The sequence below is a fragment of the Chrysoperla carnea genome, chromosome 1 (assembly GCF_905475395.1).
Source record: "Chrysoperla carnea chromosome 1, inChrCarn1.1, whole genome shotgun sequence".
NCBI classification, from domain to species: Eukaryota; Metazoa; Arthropoda; class Insecta; order Neuroptera; family Chrysopidae; genus Chrysoperla; species Chrysoperla carnea.
The window spans coordinates 83,303,359-83,328,968 of NC_058337.1; the positions used below are offsets into that span (position 1 = coordinate 83,303,359).

Sequence of the window (25,610 nt, forward strand, 5' to 3'; positions counted from 1 at the left end):
AAACAAAGCTATTAACCACAGCTTTTATTATTTTATATTAATGTTTATAACATTTTAGTTTTTATGTTTGTGTAAAAATAATATGAGTGCTAACAAATAAAATTGTTTATTTTATAACAAATAATTTATTTAAACCAACAATATAACATACAAAAAATAGCCAATTATTTTTATTTAAACTAAGATGGTGACGTAAAAAAAATTTTTGTTACCTTTTTATTTTAATAAAACCATACAAAAGCAAAACCTTCTTAAATTTTGTGTTAAATTTATTCCATTTCGTAAATTGTTTTTCGTAAAAAAATTTTAAAAATTTTTTTGCTGATTGTTTTAATTTAAAACATAAAGCTTAAAATTTCATCAGAATTAATTTCTATCAATAATAATATATTCGTCAAACATTAAATTATTCGACCAGCTGTTTTATCTTATAATCGATACTTTATTTAACAAGGCATTTAAAAAATTTATATGTTTATTTTAAAAAATATTTTTATTAAAAATTTATTAATATGTACCTTAATATACACAAAATTAACGCAGTTATGTTAATATAAAGAGTTTATTAGAAAAAAATAAGTATAAAAAATTGTTTTTTAATTTATAAAAAAGAATTATTTTAATTATATTTAATAATAATAATAAAAAATTGTTGAAAAATGATGGAGGAAAATAGTGTTTATGGTAATCCATTAGTATATAAAGTTGCTGATTCTGAAAAAAGCGTGGCGATTTGTTTGAGGGAGAGGTTATGTGGTAAGTTTTTTTTTGAGTGACTTATTAAATCAAATAATGTTTATTTATAAAACTAACTTGATGATGTTAATGAATTAAAAATATTTTTAGTAATTATAAAAAATTTACTTACATAATAACTACGATTTTATATTTAGTTATTAAAATGATTTTGACATTTAGTAAAAGTGTACCTAGTACAATACGGCTTAGTATTGGTTTATCGTGCTTATAGATCTGTTAGACTGTGTCATAGTGGCGTAGTCATTTGCAAAACTATTATATTTTTTTATATTGCCAGAACAAAGGCGTATTTTAAAATATTCTAAGAGGGGATTCGAGCTTTAAAATATGATAATTAATAGTGACGATTTTCTTATTAATAAAATTAAGCATTTTACTCTAAAGTCTAATCGTTTGGTTTCCATTTAAGTTTGGGTACTAAAAATGGTTTCCATTTAAGTTTGGGTACTCTTTATATTTATTTAATATATTCTAAAAATTTTTTTTTTATTATTAGCAAAAAATTACAAAATTGTATGTGTCAATTTTAAAATATACGTAAAATTTTATTGTATTATTTGGACTTACCAATTTTTATTTTAGGGCTAAATTAAGAATAAAGATGAAGCAAATGACTTTGTGATTAATTAAGCAAAAAACTTTTCTTTTTTCTCATGTTACGATGTTAAGACAAAATTAACCTAATTCCTTCAAAGAGCTATTTGTTAAATCTAATTTTAACGTATCTTAACTAAACTGTCTTTCAAAAAAATTCAGAAAAGTCACGGTTATCTGCATAAAGGAGAATATATTAGAATGTAACCCAAATAGGTCTACGTAGTTCATGAACTGTCCCTTTTAAGTTTTCTTTACTATTGTGTCATTAGTTGACAAAATCATTAAAGAAAGCTAAGAAACTTGAAATGGGTGTAAATTATAACTTATATTTTTAGATATTTTTCTTAGAAGTACGCACAATGATTTGGCTAGAAATTAAAATTTGTATAAATATTTAAAAATAGTGTTTAAGATTAAGTATTTAAAAAATTAGAATGCTAACCAATTACACTGTCAATAAAATCGGTTATTTAATAGAAACTATATTTTGCTTGTTATCATTGTAGTGTTAATTTGAAATTTCTTATGTTACAGAAGTAAGATTTTTTAATAATATTTTTGTGTATTTTGCAACATTGGTTTAATTTGTAATTTATACATTTTACATAATCTTACATTTTATTTTCCCACTAATCAGTATTTTTTCTTTGCTCATCATTTACCGTGAAGGTCAATGTTGTGAAGTATTAAAAGTGTTTATTATTTATTAGCTTTTTTGTAAAATTTAATTACATTTTTCAGTTTTAAACTTTGACCACTTATAATTTTACGCCCCAAAAATAGAAGAAAAAAAAATTTCATGAAATAGTTTTGCAAATAGCTTCGCCAGTATACCCGGTTCTAATAATGATGCACAAATGTGCTCGCCAAGTCAATAACATGTGGAAATTTCTCTATTACTGGTATACAAACTTTGTGTTTAGCATATATTTAATTTGAAATTGATTCCTGTTTCTGACAAAATAAATTTTGGTTTCGTAAAATTATGTTTTGGAGCAATTTTTAAAATTGCTATGTATTTGTATTATTGGAAACATTATATAATTTAAATTATGGTTTTAAACAATAATTATAATGTCTTGAATGATAAAAATGACACGCGTGTTTGTGGTTTTTTCCTACCACCTTGAGAAAATAAAGTAAATATATCTTCTACATTCTCTTAATTAATAACGCACAGTCATTTGATTTTTCAAATTCAAAACTTCAGAAAACCAAATTTTATCAATTTGTTGTTCATTAAAAATTCAGAGCATAATTCCTCTTCGCATATCGCCCCTCTTCGCACCATCGCATTTTTATAAATTGTGGAGTCATTTTTTATGAAGGAAAATTTACATTTGGCAATCCTGGAGTAAAATTATATTTATTTTTTTTTTTTTTTCACTTTGTTCTGACGGTTGGCTAAAAAAAACTTATGTGGACAAATTTCTCAAAAAAATGACATCTGTATTTTGTGAAAGTTCGCATTTGGAAATGATGATATCAAATTTGAATCTCCTCAAAATTTAAATTTAAAAAGTATACAAACCAATATTTTGGATGGACTGGTCATGACTTTCAATTATAGAGTGGACAAACGAAAATTTTGAGTGGGCAAAAATGGACAAACGAATCCAATCAGCATTTTGTGAAAATAGCATTATCAAATGCGAATTTTCATAAAATGCTGATTGGATTCGTTTGTCCAGCTTTTGTTTGTTTAATAAGAAAAACTTTCTGCCAAACAAAAATTTATAGAAATCATAATACAAACCTGACAATATAGGTTCGTATACTTGGAAACACGAACGGAATGAACAGAGACGACTATAGTTAGAGTATTGGCAATTGAAGAGAGATATCTATATTATCAAATTTATAAGCAGCACTTGCACACAATATATTATATATCTGCAGCTGCGTGGTATTGTAAAGCTTAAAATAACTCATGTTTTAACTACAAAGCATGTAATTGGTTTACATGTATGTACCGTACAATAAACCAAAACTTTTTTACAATACTGTAAGGAAAAAAACATCTTAAGGAATCTTCGCTACTATTATCACTTAGTGATATGCATTCAATGGAAAGCTTGACTATGTACAGTAAACTCCATCAGTATGAACGGGATGCATTGTATCTGAATGAAAGGAGGTTAATAGCAATTTTCAGATTTTATACTTTTAATAAGTGGGAAAACAAAAAAATAAATGGCGAAAGGATACGTGTGGTGTGTAGAGCCATTAAGTCAGTTGAGTATTTGCTAGAGAAGTATACGGGCAGCCCTGCCGAGTATCTTAAGTTATTTTATCCAGGCCAACCTTGAGAACTTCAAAGTGTGTTTTCGAGCCTAATAGTACAATTTAATTGATTCGAATTTATATTTTTGCTAAATATTCGCTCCGAGCGTGAATTTCGTTTCCATGACAACGATACACTACTTTAATTATAGAATTAATGGATGCATATATAATTGTGTGGATTGCATTGAAAACTTACATTTAAAATTTAATATTATTGTTTCACAAATTTAAATAAATAATTACGATAATTAACATTTGAAAAATAATATTTGTACAATTTGATTTCTTATTTTCACAATTTTTAATGCATTAAGTTTAATTAATTAGTGTTTTTCAATCATTTTAATTTGACAGTTTCTATATCATTAACATGTAAATAATTGCAAATTAGTCATAACAGCCCACTTTATCTCCAAAATTTTTCACTTAAAGCGCTGGCATCGATTTTATTATCCCTACCATGACTACGCACACAACGAATAAGTTATTTTAAAGCAGAATTAAAAGATCGAACCACTTAATTTTTATTTTTTATTAAAAGATCGAACCACTTAAACTAAGTATGTGCTTTTAAAACGTACTTTGTTTTTTTTCAAGGTTGGCCTCGGTAAAATAACTCAAGTATAGATGTGTTAATGAACCTAAACGTTAAATCTGCTAGCGATATATAACATAAAGAAAACAAATGTTGTTGAAAACATATGCTCTTGTCATTACGAAATATTCGATTTTTCGGACAATTATTTCCATTGTTGCTTTCTATTTTTGTTTTATTATTATTATTTTTTTTTTGTTATATTTGTTTGTTTGATTTTTTTTTCGAATTAATTTTTTTTTTGTTTCATCTTATTTTGTACACAAGTACGTCTAAATTATTGTTTTTATATCATGTATATCATATAGCACAGCGTGCGTGTCCGTAGAATAGTTAGATCGAAAATCGAAAATTTAATGTAATGTATATATATATATATATATATATATACATTACATTAACGTTTGTTTGATTAACGTTTCTCACAAAAAATTCCTAGGCCACCGGGATTTTTATTATTATTTTATCAGTCATAGTTATCTGAAAAAATGATGAATCATATAGGTTATCTTTTTCAATTGGATATTTCTATATCAAAAACTGTTTATACATGGTATTTAAACAATTGATGTAGTCGATTGTTTGATTTCTCTTGTTGATCTTGTAATATTTCAAATAAATAATAATTTCGCAAGTATTTCATTGAGTCATTGCTATGACTAACATTGAAATGGCAACAGCTACTGCGGCTAGAACAATTAGCTTGTTTATTGCATTAAAAAATGTAATTTTTTTCATAATCTGAATGTGGAGATGCAGCTCGCCTGCACTCGCCTGGATAAATAGAGTTGCCTTTGACTCGGGAACAAAAGGCTAGACATTCCAAGTATCACCTTCACATTCTCGTTCTTTGTGCTACTTCCCGAGAGTGTGGAGAAGACTTTAGTCTCTATATATGGAAGTTACGTCGCGTTCACACTTTTTTTTTTGCTTTACTTTAACTTGTTTTTATTGTAATCATTTTTTTTTTTTTTCAAGGTTGTGTTAATAGTGTGACCTTGATTGCTTTGTCATAACAAGTTTGAAATACAAAAAAAAAAATATGTTTCATCGCATTGCATAATTCTTGAAGGCTCCCCCATACCTTAATAACGTATCATTTTAAAATGTAAATATTACGATTACGCAACTAATCGGTCGAGAGTGCGAGAATTTATGAGAGCATTATTCTTTCGAAAATCCATAGACTAAAAGCTAAGCGTCATTTTTATTTAAAAATCCGTCTGCCAGTAAGTAAATGAACAGTTAGTTACCCACTTACCAACTAGTTTTAAGAAAGATAATTTAGCACCCTGTTTTGCTATGTGCGTTCATTGGGAAACAGTATGAAAATTTGAAATGAATAGAAAAGGGAAAAAAAATTTAAATTCTGAAAATTTAGATAATAATTATTAATGTGTAAAAGTTTGAAGTATAGTTATCGATATTATTTTTTATAAATATCGACTTATATTTTCCATTTAGTTTCATTTATAACCTTGCTTTTTGTCACTTTTTATACCCTGTATATATGTAAAATATATCAAGGTATATTAAGTTTAATCCCAAGTTTGTAACGCTTAAATATATTGATGCTACGAATAAAATTTTTGCATAGGTGTTCATAGAATCACCTAATTAGTCCATTTCCAGTTGTCTGTCTGTCTGGAAGCACGATAACTCAAAAATAGATGTCAAGCTGAAATTTTTATAGCGTGCTTAGGTTACTCAGGACTCAGGAATTAGGTTAGAACATTATATAATGTTCTAACCTAATTTGCGTCCTTTGTATGTATTATATGGGAATATCAGTTAGTAACACCACAGTCGTGTTAATATACATGACTGTCGCTATCTAAGAGTACTTTAGAGTACAGTGGTAAAGAAAGACTATCTTTCTTTACCACTGTCTATACATGGTATTTCAACAATAACCTCAGGTAATTGTTTGTTTTCATCTTTATTTTAACATAAGGGATTTTTCGAAAGATGCTATGCTTTTGAAAGCAATATAGTTTTGAAATTAGAGGAAATCAAAAGTTTTTTTGAGATAAATACAATAATTTACTAACAGGAAGTCATTTTGAGATAAATACAATAATTTACTAATAGTCAAAAGAAAGCCCTCCGGGATGTACAAACTCATAACCGTGTAGAGCCTTTATATGTATTTATTTGTTCTTTGTTTGAAAAATAAATGTTCAACAGACGATAGGGAGTTGTCATGTAAACAATCGGAAACTACCTTTAAACATAGTTTCATAATATTGAACGAATGTGAAAGAGAAAACAATTATTATATTTATAACGGAAATCAACCTTTTGAGATTTCAAAATAATTATAAATAGGTTGAAGATATCTTATCGTTTTACTATATGTATAAATAACAATCATTATTCGGGATTCTTCAAATTGTGCTCATGGAATCTTACATTTCAACAATTTAGATATATTAAAAGACTTTAAGGCTGACGCTTGACGATGAATTTGTGCGTCAAAGTTACGTGGTTAGTTTAGGCTGTACTGCCATAAAGCTAAACATAAAATATAATTTAGCTTCTTATTATTTGGATTGATTTTTACAGTATTGGCAAAATAAATTTATATTCAACTCTCGATTAGATAACAAAGGAATGAATTTAAAATTTCTTTGGTGTATATTTTCTTTTACACCACTATACAGAATGTTCGATTTACATCTAGGCATATAAATATCACGAGTATGATAGAGTACATGCGTTAAGCAATGCATCTAAGTAAGAGGTATTATAGGTGTTATATGAAATTGCAAAAGTAACTTGCATCGTGGCTTATCTGTTCTAGTTCATCTATTCAACTAAGAAACTCCCACTCTCCAAGGGTCTTACAACTATCTCAACGCATATCGAAGATTCAACACATGTATATAATAGCTCTCACTTAGATGCATTGCTTAACGCATGTATTCTGTTATACTCGTGATATTTATATGCCTAGATGTAAATCGAACATTCTGTATAACCATTTCATTGTATAACAGAGCACATACAATAGGCTTTTATGCTAAATTTGAAAAATTGGATTAGACGTTACATTAGTAACTGATTTACGCCAAGATAGCATTATTTAAAAAGAAATACTATTTACCTTATATATTTTCCATTTTCAAAAACCAATTCAAAGTTACTTCTAAAATAGTGTAGAGTGTGATGGCGTCTGGAATGGCATCAAACCGTGACATACAAGCATTTTTGTATATGCAAGTTTACAACTATTTGCAAATTTACATGTTTTTGTATTTGTAAGCTTAAATAGCCTTTCATAGTACCTTCAAAGTACATCTGATGTATAAACTTTAAAGAATTTATTATTTAAAAATAATAATAATCCTTATATTTTATAAAAATTAATTTTGTGTCTTTTTATCTACAAATTATGATTAATCATTTAAAAATTTTATCTAACCGATTTAATCTTAGTGAACAAAAGCCTATTCTTTTGTTGTTTAACTTTTTTGTTTTTATTTGCGCTTAACGAATTATTTTTTGGCACTGATAAACTCAAAATTGATAATCATATTCACCAGTTATTTTGGATATATGTAGTTGTTTATTTATTTATCCTTACCATGTGTTTTAATGAAAATGAGGTTGGGAAATTACTTTTAGTGTGTACATCTCGAGAGATCGACATTCGATATTAATAAACTTTTTTGTCACTTGTTTTTACAATTGGACACTGGCATTGAACATTTGTTGGACCTAGGTCGGACTCTAATTTGACGCTCAAAGCCAGCGCCGCGTCATCGTGAGGTTACATGTTTATAGTCAACTTCTTCTTCGAAAATTATCGAGGTATATACGATAATAGTTCTTCGAAAATTTTCGAGGTATATAGGAAATTCTAAATTTTTAATAAACGCAAATTTTCACAGATTTTTTGGATTATTTCAAACAGGAAGGTCATTTTCTTGTAAAATTTTCCTAAAACATTTAATTTTTGCAGAAAAATTCGCAAGGTTAAAAATTTTGGATTTTTGCGTAGATATTTCAACCGAACATAGCACACTGTGCTTTAACAACGTTCACTGCATAGGATTACTTCGCCCCTTTCACGTTGCGCATACAAAAGAATTTTTTTTTAAATATAGGCTATTGTAATTTAATAATTTTAATAATTCATTGTCACAAATTTTAACCTTCAAAACTTAATCTATAATAACAATAATAATAATGTGTGTGTAATAATATAGACTGTATTACTAATTATACCTGTGAACTTGGCACACCATACTTAAAATATAGAATTTTCTTTATTCCTTTCCCTAGAAACGTTTCCTCTCCCCCAATAATATACGATTTTTTTTTTTTTAAATCATGCAATATTGCACAAAACATTAGCATCTCAATAATGTATTAAAATTACCATAAACTGAATAATGGTAGAAAATTTTCTGATTTTTTGGAAACGTTGCGTTCGTCGCTCGAGATGGAAATTTGGATTCATCATATAGCCAACCAACATAATAAATAACTACCAGATTTAATGAGGTACACTCCGTTTCTGACAACAAGGTTACTTATTGTATTAAACATGCCAGTCAGCAACATAGTTGAAAGAGAGATAAGTTGTATTTGTTCCTGTCATATTTAAACAGGATAACCTAAGAATAGTTTACAAATATAACCACGATAATTGAACATATTTGCTTCGTTTTCAATATTGTGTTTATAAGATAACATACTTTTTTAACATAAATATTGATATTAAAAATACTAGAATGAATAGAGTTAGACAAGGTTACTCAAGGGTTGCTTAATTATCCAAGCTAAGTAATTCAACTAATTAATTTATTTCATTCATTTTATTAATAATTCATTTTAAGTTGACTAAATACATATTTATATATAAACTAGCTCAATATCCGCCTGCTTTACTGGGCTTAAAAGTAAAAATCATCTCGTAAAAATGCTTAAAAGTAATTTTTTTAAATGTTTTTTCATGTAATTTTACAATTGAAAACGGTTTTTCCAAAGTATAAATTCAAGCGCCAGTGATGTCAACACATCGTTTTTTAGCAACGCTACGGCATGGAAAAATGATAAAATAACATACAGAATGATAAATGGTTTGTTTCTAAACTTGCTTTCAATATATTATAATGTAATTTTCCATAGAAACAAGTTGAAAAATGTGAATTTAGCGTGATTCCAATTGGCTCACTGCCTCAACGGGTGTAAATACGTCACTACGTTTCTTTTTTTATTCAAAAATATAACTTTTTTTATTAATAATTAATAAAAAAACGGAATTATTAATTTTTAAAAAAAGTTACTTAAGTATACTTTAGATGAATTATTCTTAAGTTCTCTATTGTCTAATTATTTCCAATAAAAATTGCTAATTTTTTTTTTATACGGAACAAATTTTTCCTGCATCTTTGAAAGGTGCTTTTTGAAACCCTGTTTATATCTATAGATGCTATTTTATTTACTTTGCAGTAATAGCCGAACTAATTCGAGCAAACGAAGCACCAAAGATAAAACTTCAAAATTTGCTTTTCTGTATTGATATAATCATTCATGTTTTGTTATTAATAATAACTTATTATTTATTTATTCATAAATGATAATATTATTTGATGTTAAATAAATAATGAGAATACTTCAATATAATTATGTAAAAGTAAATGTCAAAGTTAAAAAGTTAGAATAGTTTATTGTAGGTAATATAAAAACTACACGTTTATATGTTAAAAAAAAAAGCTAATCAATAAATACTTCGAATTATATTTCTATATGTTATAGCTTTTGTTTATACAATTTGTTTTTTCGAGAAAAAAATATCGATTATGATAAGAAAAAATCTGAGATAAGCTAAATGGATTCGATACATTTCGATTGTAAAACTAGTGAAAGTAAAAAGTAACTAAATTTATTGTTTAAATACCTTGTATTTGTTTGGGTATCAGTGTTTGAACTATTTATAATTTATACAATTGTTAAATTACACAAAGAAAATAATATATGAGTCTTTATATATACTTACAAGGTGGTGCAAAAGCCACGGACACATTTAAAACTGAAATAACTTTCTACAATTGATTATAATTTAATTTTTTGACATCAGATGCTTAAAGTGTAAATCATCACTCTTTCTTTACATTTACACTTTAGTTTAGACCGTAACGTCTACGGTTTAGTTTAGACCGTAATAAATAAACGGATATTGCTTTTCATGACATAAATTATCGTAATAAAAATTACCATCTGACTAAAACTTGATGTCGTTAGCTAAGCAAGCTTAATGATAACGACGAGTGTCGTTAAATAGAAATAAAATCTTATTTTATATTAAGTTCTAAAATTTCTTCATTTTGGTATTTTCATATTTGGAATTCAAGAGGGCTACGAGGGTTTGTGCCCCTAAGAGAAATTGCGTTTAATAGTGCGATTCCCGGATAAAAGCTACGAAAATTTCTGATTTAAAATCATTTTAGATTATTTCCATGCTTTTTTAGCAATTCGTAAATTATAATTGCGTGACTTTTTGCCGTTGCTAATTTTATATTAAGTTCGATCTACAATATGTCGTATGTCGCAGATATTGTCAATTGATAAAAGTATCGTTCTACCCAGTTCATTTTTTACGTTAATGATTATAATGGAATTTTCTTATCATTGACTCTTAATACCGTCTTTATAATACAATCACTCTGTCTACATTTACGATATGGCGCCTTTACGGCAATAACATATATATAATGATAATTCGAATAGAAAACCATATGATTCGAAGGAATGTTTTGACGTCATCCTATTATTTAAAAAAAATCGTGAACGACAGAGCTCTTTTATTAAAGTCATATTTCCCCCTCATTTAATGTTTCTCCATATGAGATGCTTTTAACTCAAAATTCTTGTCTTTTGCTAAAACTAAGAAGTTTCTGCACATAATACTGCTGAGCAACATGATTTTGTTGTATAAAAAACGGGGAATGTCGCTCAGAGTTGCCACCCCCAAAACGCACATACGTGGCACTAACTCATCTTATATAACAATTTGTAACCCTTTAGCTTAGTTCGGAGAGGTTATGAAGGTGTAAAACCGCAAAATAATCATAATTTGATAGTCAAAAAAGGTAGGGGAGCTGGGAAGTTGATACTCCAAAAGGCACATTCTTGGCACTAACGAAAGTTATAAGCCAGTTTTCTACCTTCTAGCATCCTTGACACTTACCAAACGCCAGCCTACATACCAAAATTAATTTTTTTAACTCATTTTGGAAAAGCCTGTGCAAATGTCCATAACCAAAAAAAAAAAATCGAAAAAAGCGGTTTTTTCCCTGGGAGTTCTCTCCGTGTTCCTACGTACCAAATTTCAAGAGGCTACATTTGAAGATTCCTAAATGTAGTGATAATATTTGTGACAAGCCTAGTAGGTATCGTGGGTGGTTGTGAGGGGCGTTTCTAAAAAAGTTTTATTAAGGTTGACATTTAAGGTAGCTGTGCGAACAACAAAAATAGAACGTGGTTTCTACGGGATCGATATAAATGAAAATGTATAGTTTTGGGTTCTGTAGAAGTATATTTGGAGATCCATATTGTAAATTGATTTTGTGTGTTGTGGAATGATTAATGTACCTCTGCAATACATATTAAAGTATATCAAATTTTTCAGAAGAATTTACCTAGTGATATTTATATTGTATCGAACCTACAGAGCGAAACATTACTATATCTTGGGCATCTCCAAAACCACAAAAATTGTGTTCTTGGAGCAATGAAACGGATTTATAACATCCCCACCCTCTCACATTGGCCTTCGATACAGTGCATAAGTCTATATTTTCTGGGGAAACGTTACTAAAAATTTTATATATAAGACTGCATAAGTATGTCACATTATACCTTGTTCATCGAAAGGTTTTCTGCTTATCATTCTTCGAAGTATGAAGGTTAGCTGAGAGCAATGGAATGTCTTTCTTAGAGCTAAGCGTCTTACAACAGTAAGATTAAAAATATAATAGTAAAATAAAATACTTTAAACAGTGATTGTTTACAAGCAGTATTTTTAAGAATTTCTACTTAAAAAATATTTGGTACTTAACAAAATTCAAAAATTTTCTGAAGTGAAGGGCTCCTGCCCAAAGTTAGTGATGGGCTGGGTCTTGGTCTTTTTGTCAAAATGTGCAGAACATCAAGTGTTGGTCTAATTCTAAGCAGTACAAATTTTATGATTAAATGAAACTGCTAAATCATCATCTATCTAACATATATTACCATACTTTTGGAATTATCAAATAATGTATTTATCAATTCATTTGGTGCAGGTCCGAATTTAACGCCGCGCACTGAAATATTAACTTGTTTATATTTTGTGTATTCCGAAATATACATCAGAATAATAGCCAGTGTTAATAACGTCATGAATCCAACGTCATCCTGCCATATTGACGTAAAGGATAATTTAGCCGAGCGTGTATACACTAAAGTTTGTGGAATTTTTTTTTTTATATTATTAAAAATTTATAATAATGATATCTCAACAAATGAAACAATTTAACAATTAGGTTTGATAGAAAAAGAAATAACAATGGAGTCATTACCACTGGCCAGTAAACTGATGTATATTTCGGTATACACCCTTTATAATTCATTAAAATATTAAAATGAGTTTTCACACAATGATTTCATCATAAATGTAACAATATTGTCTATATGTTAAAATAAGTAATATGATTTACTACTACTTATAGACAATATTTTTATACCATGTATATATGAAATATACATAGTATATTAAGTTTAGTCCCAAATTTGTAACGCTTAAAAATAATGATGCTAGGAAAAAAATTTTGTCATAGGTGTTCATAAAAGCACCTAATTAGTCCATTTCCGGTTGTCCGTCTGTGGACACGATAACTCAAAAACGAAAAAAGATATCGAGCTGAAATTTTTACAGCGTACTCAGGACGTAAAAAGTGAGGTCAAGTTCGTAAATGAGCATCATAGGTCAATTGGGTCTTGGGTCCGTAAGACCCATCTTGTAAACCGTTAGAGATAAAACAAAAGTTTAAATGTAAAAAATGTTTCTTATCAAAAATTAAACAACTTTTGTTTGAAACATTTTTTCGTAAACATCACTGTTTACCCGTGAGGGAGCCAATTAGGCGGAAATTTTATAATATGTACTATAATTGATTATCAGTTATGTATGTGTCACATGTTTGTATGTGTAATGTGATAAAGAAATCAACACTAACTATGCATGGTATTTCAACAATTAACTCAGTCAATTGTTTGTTTTCACTTGTTACATTAAAGATGAAGTAAAATTGTGATAAAACTCATCTAGTTGATTAACCTCCAAAATCGAAATTTTGTTTGATATAAATTGAGTAGGTAAATAATACAGAGTAACACAAACCTAATTGGATTAACATTATAATTATTATTAATATATTCGCTGTTCATTAAAAGGTATCAAAGAGTACCATATTGGCAATTTAGATAAACCAAGTATGTAGTTCTACTGTATTTAGGTCATACTTTGTGATTAAAAGTTAACTTAACTCTAATAGGTCAATAATTTGGAGTCCTGGTCCCAGAATTAAGCATATAAAAGATAGCTAGTGATCACAGCTGAAAATCTGACAAGAATGAGCCAAAATTACTGGGTTTAAAAAAACTTCCAATAAGATCGGATCAAATTTCCCTGTTATAAAAAACATCGAATTTATTAACTTCATAACGTCATCAGAAAATCACATCCAAATTTTATCCAATTTTGATAAACTAAGTATGCAATCCTACTAAACTTGGGTCATACTTTTCAAATTTGTGATTAAAATTAGCCTAACTCTAATAGATTTTATGAATATGAGAGAGACAAAATTAGAGAGTTTCAAAAAAAATTCTAATAAGATCGGATCAAATTTGTCTGTGTTATCAAAAAAATCGTATTTTTTAACTTTATGACGTCATCAAAATCCAAAAAATTTAATTTTGCTCTATTACATCAAAATTTTATCCAATTTTGATAAACCAAGTATGTAATCCTACTAAATTTGGGTCATTGTTTTCAAATTTGCGATCAAAATTAACCTAGCTCTAATAGGTTTCAAGAATGTGCAGTCCTGGTTCCGGAATTGAGCACATACGTGATACCTAGATAAAAATTGACATAACAGCTGAAAAGAATGACCCAAATTTAGACTGTTTCAAAAAAAATTCCAATAAGATCGGATCAAATTTCCCTGTTATCAAAAAAAGTTGAATTTTTTTACTTTATGACGTCATCAGAATCCAAAAAGGCTTCTAATAGGTTTCAAAAACGTGGAGTCGTAGTCCCGAAATTAAGCACATAAGTGATCGCTAGCGAAAAATTGATATCACAGCTGAAAAGAATGACCCAAAATTAGTGAGTTTAAAAAAAATTCCAATTATATCAGATCAAATTTGCCTGTGTTATCAAAAAAATCGAATTTTTTAACTTTATGACTTTATGTAAATTAATGAGCGCCTTTTATATAATTCTTTACTAACTTTTTGTTTTACGTATAAAACATACTTTTTGTTTTGCCCCTCTTTTCCTTATGCGCCGGTGGTGGGTGCCTCCTTTCCCAAGCACTAGTTACGGTCCTAAGTGGGTTGACTACTAAATCAGAAAAATGTTTTTTTTAAACTAATATTACAATTAATTCTTGAAGAATAGCTTTTCGGGTTAATTGCATCAGAAAAATATTTATTTATTGGATTAACGATTTAATGTTCTGTATTTAGTATAAAAATGAGAACATAACAATAAATGTATGGGTGCATGACATTTCAATCATAGTTTTTGTTAATTTATCGCATAAATTTATTAAAATTGAAAAATTAAATTTTGTGGACAAGCTGATTAAAGTTTAAGAATAATACATATGAAGTTTTCATTTTTAAAATTTTAATTACCTCTCTAAACTTACTTCGAACTACGATTATACTATTTCTAAAACACGTGGTATTATTATTAAAACCTTGGTACCAGTTCTTAGTATTAAATATTATCATTTACATAATTCACATAATTATTAAGTAGTTATCCAGTATTGAAAGTTGCAATACATATAAGTATTCATTAAATTGAGTGACGGTGACTATTTAATTTGTAACTTATGTAACTTAAAACTTTATATACATTAAACCAGGCATCTTTTTTGTAACTTATGTCCGAAAGTTTGCTTAAATATTTCAGCTTTTCCATAATATAAAGAACGAAAGAGAAACATTTCACTGAATATTTCCTTTGAATTAAAACAAAATGTTGTTAGATCAAATCGCCTTACTTTAAGCTGCGTTATTCGTTGGTTGTTGAAGTGAGCTTACGCCATAGGTGGCACTTTTAACTTCACACTACAAAATTTAATTTTGATTTATTAATAAATACAGACAATCTTCCGTCCCCTTCTGTTATGGCTATAATAGCTCGTTTTGTAGTTTTTCAATTAAATATAAACAGGCAGTCGTAGGGACTGTCGATAGAAGTGAAAACGGAACTATTAAATTAAGACTAATTGAAATTATATGCAATTTTTTATGTTTTATTTATTAGTTACAATATCTGGATGACCGAACTTTGCTCGGTTATTCGCCAATAGATGTCAGCAAGAGTCATATTTTTCACTTTAGACTACTCAAACGCCTCCTTTTTGTTATGTTATAATTTGCATTGTATTTCATTAACTACGTTATACACCAATACATGTCTGATGAATTTTTCATGAAAAGACGGATAAAAGGACATTTCTGATAAATGAAACCTAGCTAGATCGACTTATCGCCCCAAAAAACCCCTACATACTCATTTTCATGAAAATCGTTGGAGCCATTTCCAAGATCGTTGATATATATATATATATATATATATATATATATATATATATATATATATATATATATATATATATATATATATACAAGAATTGCTCGTTTAAATATATAAGATATGATCCAGTACACACAAGTTGAACTTTCCACGTGGTCAATTTAACCTTACTTATGTAGATAACCACACTCTGATACTTAATGTACAACGCGTCACATTTACAATTACAGATGTAGTGATGTACTGCTACTATAACGTGTTGGTGACGTGAACTCACAAAATTATACCTGTCCAAAAAGCGTCCAACGCGCACATAATACAGTCAGAAATAGTCGATGTATTAGTGTATACGTGTACACAGGCTACTGCGCGTGCGCTAGTCTGGCTCCCCATAGCTATAGATATACTATTATCATTAGGGTGTCGGTGACGCCAACCGATGATTTTACCCTCTACCAAAACGCTCAACGCGCCTAAAGAAGTTTTCACTTCAAAAATACCTTCAACAAAGGTTGCAGATTTTGACAGGACATCATGTTCTGACATCAGATTAGATCTACTGCTCCAGGTTGCAATAATAGCCTATTTAGATCCTAAAAAATAAGAGATATAATAACACTTTAAATTAGCCTTTTTCCTGGGAAGATTAAAAATAAATCCTCTAGATGGCAGGATATATTTGTAGCCCCCCAAGTGTTGCCATCTAGCGGATCTTTTTTTAATCTTCAGAGAAAAAAGGCCTGGAATTATTAATTATTGTATTTCCGAATTTTATAATAACATGGTAATGTTTATAATTTGTCTTATGTAGTTAGTTAAAAATTTTTATCAGTATTATTTAAAAAAAATGCTTTAATTAGCTTTTTTCCTGGGAAGATTAAAAAAAGATCCGCTAGATAAAAATTAGGGGGGGTACAAATATATCCTGCCATCTAGAGGATCTTTTTTTAATCTTCCCTGAAAAAGGCTTATTAGAATGTTGATCCTCATAAAAAAACAAACATTTTTTCGCAAATCGTTAGCTTCGGAGGGTCAACTTTCTAATTTAAAGTGTTCTTCTTTCTCTTACCTTTTAGAATCTAAATGGACCATTAAGGCAACCCGGAGAACTACTCTACTTAATTACAAAACGAGCTCTGTTAAACCCGTAAACATTTGCATGTGGATTATTTGACATTGTAGATAAGCACTTAGAAACAATTTTAAGAAATTGAAATCCTAAGGAGGTGAAAAAAGTTATCTATTTGTTATTTTAGAAAAAAATTAGGATTCCGCACCGAAAACTTAATAACCATGAACAGACATTTGACCCTAAATAATCTTCTAAAAAAAAACCAACTCTAAAATTAAAAAATTTGTTTCAGGTAACATTCCAGCCCGTGTAGTATTATACTTTTTATCATGGTCTGGATTTTTAGTATCGTTTATGTTACGTACGGATATAAATTTGGCTATAGTGGCTATGGTTAAATTTCGTCCACCTACTGACAATGATACAAGTCCTGACACTTGTATTGATCCAGACTTAATCATCACAAATAATGGTTCTGTAAGTAACAAAGTTTTCATTAATTTATCTTTGAATATTTTCAAACATTTTTTGAAAATTTTCACAATATTAGCTACCAACTGATGGTGAATTTGATTGGTCTAGTAGTATACAATCTTCAATACTTGGATCATTTTATTGGGCGTATATAATATCACAAGTGATTGGTGGATTAGCTACTCAAAAATTGGGAACTAAACGTGTTTTTGGATATGCTCAATTATGTACAGCGTTTGGAAGTTTGTTAATGCCATTAGCAGCGGATACACATTATGGTGCCGTAATTGCTTTACGATTTCTACAAGGATTTGCTTCTGTAAGTATATAATAAAGAATAATATATATTTTATCTGGAAACTCTAAAAATTAGTCGAGGAAATAATGCATTTTACCCAGGAATCAACTCCTCGACAGTAGATTCTTATGGAAACCGGTGGAAAATGTTTTTCTGAGTGTACTCATTAAAATAAAATTCATGCGAACTTGCGCTTTTTTCGATTTACGCAAATAAAGTGAGATAGAAGTACTCTACTTCCGGACACCACATTCTCATTTAACATTTAAAAAAAATATTGAATGTTATATTTTGGACGATTCTATGAATTTTTGGGTCATTGACATTTTTTACCTAACCTCACAATTTCGATAAATAAGCATTTGACAAAAAAGCGAATTTTCATCGAAAAATATACATGAATTATTTATTATTACTTCAAAATTGCTATCGCAATGTATACTCCAAATAAAATTTCTTGAAAAATCATATTTCATTAACTTTGTTGTTTCTAAAGGGTTTAACTTGGCCAGCAATGTATGCTGTCGTAGGACATTGGATACCAACAGCAGAACGAAGCCGCTTCATGTCATCATTCCAAGGTAATAATTTTCACTTATTACACGTAATTCTAATTGAAATTGGTTCAAAATTTGGAAGCTTTGCATACATGTCACACTATAACAGTTTATTGCAATCACGCTACTATCATTACAAGATACTCATTTTATACTTCGGGGAGGGGGAGGGTTGTTCACTACATATTCGTTACACTCTTTTCGACCCAAGCGTTTTTTACATACACGTAAACCATATTTACACGGGTAAACTGACATCGTGTTAATTAGTCTTAAACTTCCACACACACACACAAAAGCTTTTCATAAAAATTTTTGGTATAAGGTCTCCCGTGTGGGGTCCCTGGTAGTTTCTCGAGGACTCAAAAAAGTGAAGTCCGCCTCTGCTTAAGTGTGCACCAAAATCAGCCTGCGGTCCACAAACTTTGGAAATGCGGCACTGGACTAGTATAAAGTTTCGATTTCCATATATAAATATTTAATGTACATAAATATTTATTTAAAATTTATTATTGAATAAATTGTTTGTATGTACTTTTCAATAAATGTTTTAATAATAATAAATACTTTATATTAAAACTTCGAACGTAATTATACACACGACAAATACAGGATGTCCCAAAATATAATGCCTAAACTAATTATTTTATATTAAATGAAAAATAGTTTTCGAAACTGAACTATACTACTCGAAACAAAATACGGCCCATCTGAATTTGATTGATTTTTTCATTCGCCTGTACCTGAATTTTAAAATAACCCATTTAATACAACTTAAACCAAAATTACTAGAAACATTTGCACGATTAAAAAAAAAAAACAATAAAATTTAGGTGGTCCTCATTTTGTTTTGAGTCACAAAAGTAACGCGACGACCCAAGAGCTTCAGAGAATAATTTTAAAAAAAATCTATTTAGTACCTATTAGTGTCCGACCGAAGCTTCGGCTTCGGCTTCGGTCACCTTCGGCCAAAAAAACCACCTTCAGTCAAACATTCGACTTCGGCCGAAGCTTTGGCCGAAGGTTCTTAGCAAACGTTGGAATTGAACGAATTGTTCTAAATGTTATTATTTTGAAATAAATTTCAAGGTAATGTTTTTAATCATCTTTAGATTGACTTCTAGATCAACTTCTCAAGATCATAACCTCTAAATCAAGTTCTAGAGATCAACTTTAATATTAAAGTTTTAAAATCATGTTTTTAAACGTTCGGCTTAAGCCGAAGGTTGTGGCGATAGCCGATTAATCGGCTTCGGTCAAAAATCGACCTTCGGTCGGACACTAGTACCTATGCATATAAGTGTGATTTTGAAATTACCATTGAAGGCCCTATGAAGATCACTTTCAAATGGCAACTCCCATATTTTGCTGTAAATTTGTGTAAAAGATAGGGAAACATATTTTATTCGAAACATTTTTTTCGAATACCAAATTTTATCTATAAAGTAACGGAACAAATAAAGGTCCAAACCGAAAAAGATCTTAAGTTGTTTAAAAAAAAATAATTCTTCGTTGGAAAGATCTTGGACCGCCCCGTTACTTTTGATACACAGGATATATTGAATTGAATTTAAAATATTAACTGAAATTTAATCCGAGATAAAAAATTTATTTTTTCACAGGATTTAGCATTGGTATTGGCTTAACATACCCATTATGTGGATTTTTGATTGCACACTTTGGATGGCGATCAGTATTTTATACCACAGGCAGTATAGGAATAGCATGGTGTTTTATTTGGTACATGTTAGCTTTTGATAGCCCTGAAACTCATCCAAGAATTTCAACAAGTGAACGACAATATATTGCTGATAATACAGTTCAAACTTTAGCATCTAGCCGAGTAATTGTTTATTATTTTTATTGAATTTTTATGGTAGCCACCACTACTAGGAAAAGCATGAAAATTTCTGTGAATGTTTATGTGCTTTTAAATTATTCTGAAAATTATTTCAGGGTATTTTCGTAATATGTATAAATATATTAAAGAAATCTTTGGCCACAGTGTAGAGAGCACGGTCACATTGTCGTCTTTTGCAAATTAGTACATTTACAAGTAAAATTATCTCACATTACTTCATTGCTCGTTTTCTCACATTAAATAAAAGTTGAGAGAACTCTTTCGTATAGAAGTAGAAAATAATTACATCTTAACTGTAGAAATGAAAGAATATGCCCCCTCTCTGTATCGAGACAGTTTAATATTTGAATGGCCTATGTGATGCGTCTGCTTCTGGAAATATCGAAATTGTTAACTAACATTCACAAAAAGAAGTGGTACATCCATCAATTATATAAACTAAGTTGTCAGAGAAATTTTTCAGCAAAGTCGTGGCCACCATGTATCAAATGATTTGAAAGTCCCCAAGACTGATTGTTATATCCAAAAAAATTTTAGTTAGTATCAACATTTTAACCCTAAGCTCTTGAAATAGTGAAGATATCTTAACTAGAATTGCTCTTTGCTTGCGCATCTACTGAATACATTGAATTGCTTTTCCATCCAACAGATTTGTCTGGGGTCTATTACTTGATACTAACTAAAAATTGTATGGCTCAATATCGGAGTCAATATCGGAACTTTCGAACTACCTTTCGTTCGTCATCTAATTCTAAATAAAGCTACTTTTTTAGAAACAAAAAGTACCTTGGAAAAAAATACTTACATCAATGCCTGCTTGGTCAATTGGTATTACAACATTTGGTCGAATATGGGTCCATTATACATTTATTATACCCGGTCCAAGTTACATGAAAAGTATCCTTGGATTTCATATACAGGAGGTAATTCGATACCTATAATTTAAATTGTTAATAAAAAAATTATAAAATTTCTCCTTTTTCATTTCAGAATGGAATACTATCAGGTGCTCCATTTATCTTATCCTATCTATCAAGCGTAGTATTTTGTTACATGGCTGATCAATTAGTGAATCGTAAATGGATGTCATTAAAGAATGTACGGAAATTATTTACAGCGCTCGCACAAGTAGTACCTGGAATCCTATGTGTCCTAATTGGTTATTTAGGTTGTGACGTAATCCCTGTTTTAATTGTATGGTTTATTGCTGTTACAATGATTACAGCCGCCTATGCAGGAGCAATGGCAAATATTGTAGATATCTCACCAAATTTTGCTGGTTAGTATTTTCAAATGTTGTTCGGAATCTAATATGTAAATTTTTTCTAATTTTGGACTTTTTACAGGACCAGTACTTGCATTCGCACAAACTATACATATGAGCGCTAGTTTTTTGTCACCTATTGCTGCAGGATATTGGACTAGCGATGGGGTATGCTTCTTAAAAATTATTTATTTTCAAATATAGTTGACAATTAAATGGTTTTTTTCGAAAAAATATCCTTTTCTAAATAAAATAAATTTTGAAATAATCAATAACAAATCAATAAAAACGAAAACTTTAATGCGAGTAGAGGATTTTCGCGAATAACTAATAAAAGAAGAAGTCGGCAATAGTGACAATCAAAGGACATTATATGCGAGTATACCAAGTGGGGAAAGGAAAGCTAACCTAAATTCAATACAAATGCATTCCTTCCTAAAGTTAACCAATCTAGCTGAATGCTATGAGCTTATGTTGTTCATCAGGCTGGAAAGCATTGTAAATCATTCAAGTTGCGGTATTATTGCCCATTAACTCACTCATTTTACAGATATAAAAAATATCTGCTTCAGGAAAGCTTTTGGCATTTTTTCAAGAAAGATATTCACTCGGTAATAAATGTAGTCACTAAACTCTTTATTGGTAGTGCTTTACTTCCTTTCACAACCAAGTCTAAAGCAAAAAGAGGGATTGAAGATATTTCTTTCATCTCTCACTCAACATTTACGTTTATGAGTTTATTCAGCTAAAACAATCTAGAACTTGAGATTTTAAGTAAATCGATTATAACTGTGTAGGCTCTTCAACTAAAAGACTGTAGGAGAAGACTAATTCAACAATTTAAATATTTTCATGTTTTTAGCACACATTGACAGCATGGCGAGGTATTTTCATAACTGCAGGCGTGGTAGCAGTAGCAACGTATCTCGTATACCAAATATTTGGTTCTGCTGAAGTACAACCATGGAATAATCCAGATGCATCAAGTGCAAATGATGCAGAAACAGCAAGTATGATGGATACCAATGATGAAAATAAACTCAAAGACGAAGAGAAAAACAATCCTACGGCATAAGTTATTTTGGAAAATAAAAAGTGCCATCAATTATTGTTTTTTCTTTTTTAATTTACATAAATTTTTATTATGTATTATTAATTAGTGATGAATATTTTTTCTTGGGCACAAAATATTTGCACTCAAAAAGATATAATACCTCTCGTGTTGTTTTAAGCGTTATAAAAATCACATGACATATTTTCATGACTTTTTTATGCTAATAGTTATTTCATTTTTTTTCTAATGAAACTTCATTTTCATTCACATTTTTATAAATATAGATTTTAGTATGCGATTCAGAAAGAAATAAGAGTTAATAATGGAGATGAAAGATTCCGTCGATATGAGTAGAGATATAATGTACTTATCTATATAAATATCATAAAAGTGTTTTTGCTGTTTTAAAAACAAAATATTCCATCCGCGTTGAAAATCTATTGGTATTTAACATTAAAAGTTGGTATTTTCTTTAATAAATTACAATATCAAACTTAAAAATATGTTTCCAAACTGAATTTACTGTATCCAGGTTTGGGATGTAGTGAAACAAGGGTCGAGCGGGTCGAGCTAAAAACGGAGTAAAAATGAAAACAAATATGACGGTAAATGGTAAAGAGATTTCTCTACAATTAAATACGCAACTGACATACTTTATATGCTTGTATCATACCGAAGAGTCGCGGTCGGTATATTACTTTCGTCTCTATCTTAACTCTTTGGAATAATGTAATCTTAAGAACATTTTGATCTGTTTATTTAGTTATTTAAGTATATTGTTAGACATATTTTATTTATTTCTTTTTAAAATTTTTTTCATTGTGTTGTGGAAAATAAATGAATGTTTTGACAGCGGATTCATGCTCTAAAGTTTGCGATTTCTTAGTTCTTCGTACTGATCACGAAGTGCTTAGTGATTTCTATTTCAGAAGTTACTTTTTTTATTCAAGAAAGATATATCAACGCAAATTATCATACGCAAAGTACACGCGTGGTTGTACGAACCTTTTCCCGAAGTAAATACAAAATTGCTCCTTTGAATATGGCTTTGTATGATTTATATTCTGGCGATACAACGATTAAGATAACAATTGCATTTGAGATTTGTCAAATGGACTAATGATTAAGTTGAAAATTTTCTTTTCCCATGCATGTATCATTTGGTTTTAATGCTGATGATAAAGCAACAATTATAAATGAAATCATATTGGCATAAGTACTACAGTAGAGCAAACCATTAGTATAGAAAACAAAATATTCAAATTTATAAATTTTCAGTATTATTAGTATTTTACATGTCCAGATTCTTGTTAATTTTGAGGTAAAAGTTCAAAAGCGATTGTTAAATTATACGTTGAATTTTGAATTTTCAAAGATTGTATTGATATAATTTTTAATTTTTTATAATTAGCATAAGAAATGTTGGAATATGGATTTATTTTTATAGTTTTTTGAAGAAAAAAAAATGTTATAGATATTTTTCATTTGTAAATTGTTAAAAAATTAATATTGTAAAAGAGTTTCTATTATCTAACTTCTAATTATTCAATAAGTTTTGAAAAGACTTTAGTATCTACTGGTGTTTGTAGGCTTAAAATAATTAAAAAAATTAATTTAAAAAAAACAAGTCTATTTCAATGTTGAATTTAGAAATTAAATAAATTCAGAAATTTATTAAAGAAATAATGTCTTTATAATTATTTTTGAAAGGTGTAACAATTGTTTAGCTTCAAATAATGATTTCTGCTGAATGCAGAATAAACTACTTTAAATCAGAAAATAATGACTTTTTATGTCTCATTTGACAAAATGTTTCTGAATATTCGTTAAGTTATTATTTGATTTTATTATGTTAAAAAAAAGGAGATTGTTACACTTTTTATAGCATATAATCATTTTCAAATCCTTCGAATTTCTAAATATTTAATTACCTTTTAGTACTAATGCCAGTTGATAAAATATTTTTGAATAATTTTTCAGCGTGATTTCTTGATGTATTTTAATCGTTTTCTGTTTCTAGAAATTTGTATAGAAGTTTTATTAAAACTTCTAGTAACTACCCACATTGTTTAATATGGTGTAAGAGATGGCAATGTCACTAAGAGGTGATTTTAAGACGGCTGGATTTTGGATATTTCTTTTCTTACTGGAATTAGATAAGGTGAAAACACGTCTGGTATTTACTAATACGAATTCTCGAAAAAAGCTGCAAAAATTGCTGATTTTAAAATCTTTTAAATTCAATTTTTTTTAAATCATTTTTATAACCCTCTAGCAATATAAATTATAATTGTCAGACAGCTATGCCACACCAGACCTTATTCCAATAATTTAAAAAAAAGTTTTTGTTGGGTTGTGTTTCTAGATTATCTTCATCCCATTTTAACTAACGCAAACTCTATCAGCGACGCGTATTTTATTCCCAACTAAGTTCAATAAGGAATGGAATATTCGCAATTCAGGCATCTAAAATAAACTCTCGAAAAGGACGTCAGCTCTCGTAGCCATACTCTCTTTGGTATAATTATATTTTCCAAAATTAAAAAAATATTTTATTATTATTCTCAGGTAAAAGATTCGATAGTTTTCAAATTAATAATTGTTTTATATTTAATATAATAATATATTTTTTCAAATATGTATAAAAAGTATTTAACTTTAAAAAATGCATTAATTATATTTAAATACAAGGAAACACCTCCATTGCTCCTCGATGTTAGCAGGAAATACTTTATTGTGAATTTTGACGAACGTTATGTTAAATGCCACTCCAAAAAATAATAAATAAATATCATTATTTAAAACTAATTTCGTTTTCGTTAGAACAGGGTGTATTGGTAACAAACTAAATGTTACTTAAATTCGATATGAAAAAGTTGATATATATTTAATAAAAAAAGTATCACACAAAATATATTTGCTGCTAATCTTGTTAAAGGAGACAATTTCTAGATATAAAAAATTCC

The 25,610-nt window shown here is 28.8% G+C and overlaps 1 protein-coding gene across 2 annotated transcripts; it reads left to right on the forward strand.

Moving 5' to 3' along the window:
• Positions 1–652: 652 nt before the first annotated feature.
• On the forward strand, positions 653–23,876 carry LOC123305223 (sialin). 2 transcript variants are annotated; one of them, XM_044886881.1, is made up of 9 exons: positions 653–756; positions 17,429–17,613; positions 17,687–17,929; positions 18,405–18,489; positions 20,088–20,308; positions 21,100–21,249; positions 21,317–21,605; positions 21,673–21,758; positions 22,453–23,876. In XM_044886881.1, exons 1-9 carry the CDS (start codon positions 660–662, stop codon positions 22,663–22,665), a joined length of 1,569 nt encoding a protein of 522 aa, XP_044742816.1. In that variant the 5' UTR covers positions 653–659; the 3' UTR covers positions 22,666–23,876. The 2 variants fall into 2 exon arrangements, with proteins under 2 accessions (XP_044742816.1, XP_044742817.1); XM_044886882.1 differs by lacking the exon at positions 653–756 and having other exon boundaries at positions 17,572–17,613; positions 17,719–17,929.
• The last annotated feature ends 1,734 nt before the right edge of the window (positions 23,877–25,610 follow it).

Coding starts and splice junctions, on each gene's coding strand:
- LOC123305223 (XM_044886881.1), top strand. CDS start 660: ATGATGGAGGAAAATAGTGTTTATGGTAATCCATTAGTATATAAAGTT. Junction 21,250..21,316: donor TTGGATTTCATATACAGGAG/GTAATTCGATAC, acceptor TTTTCATTTCAG/AATGGAATACTATCAGGTGC. Junction 21,759..22,452: donor GATATTGGACTAGCGATGGG/GTATGCTTCTTA, acceptor TCATGTTTTTAG/CACACATTGACAGCATGGCG.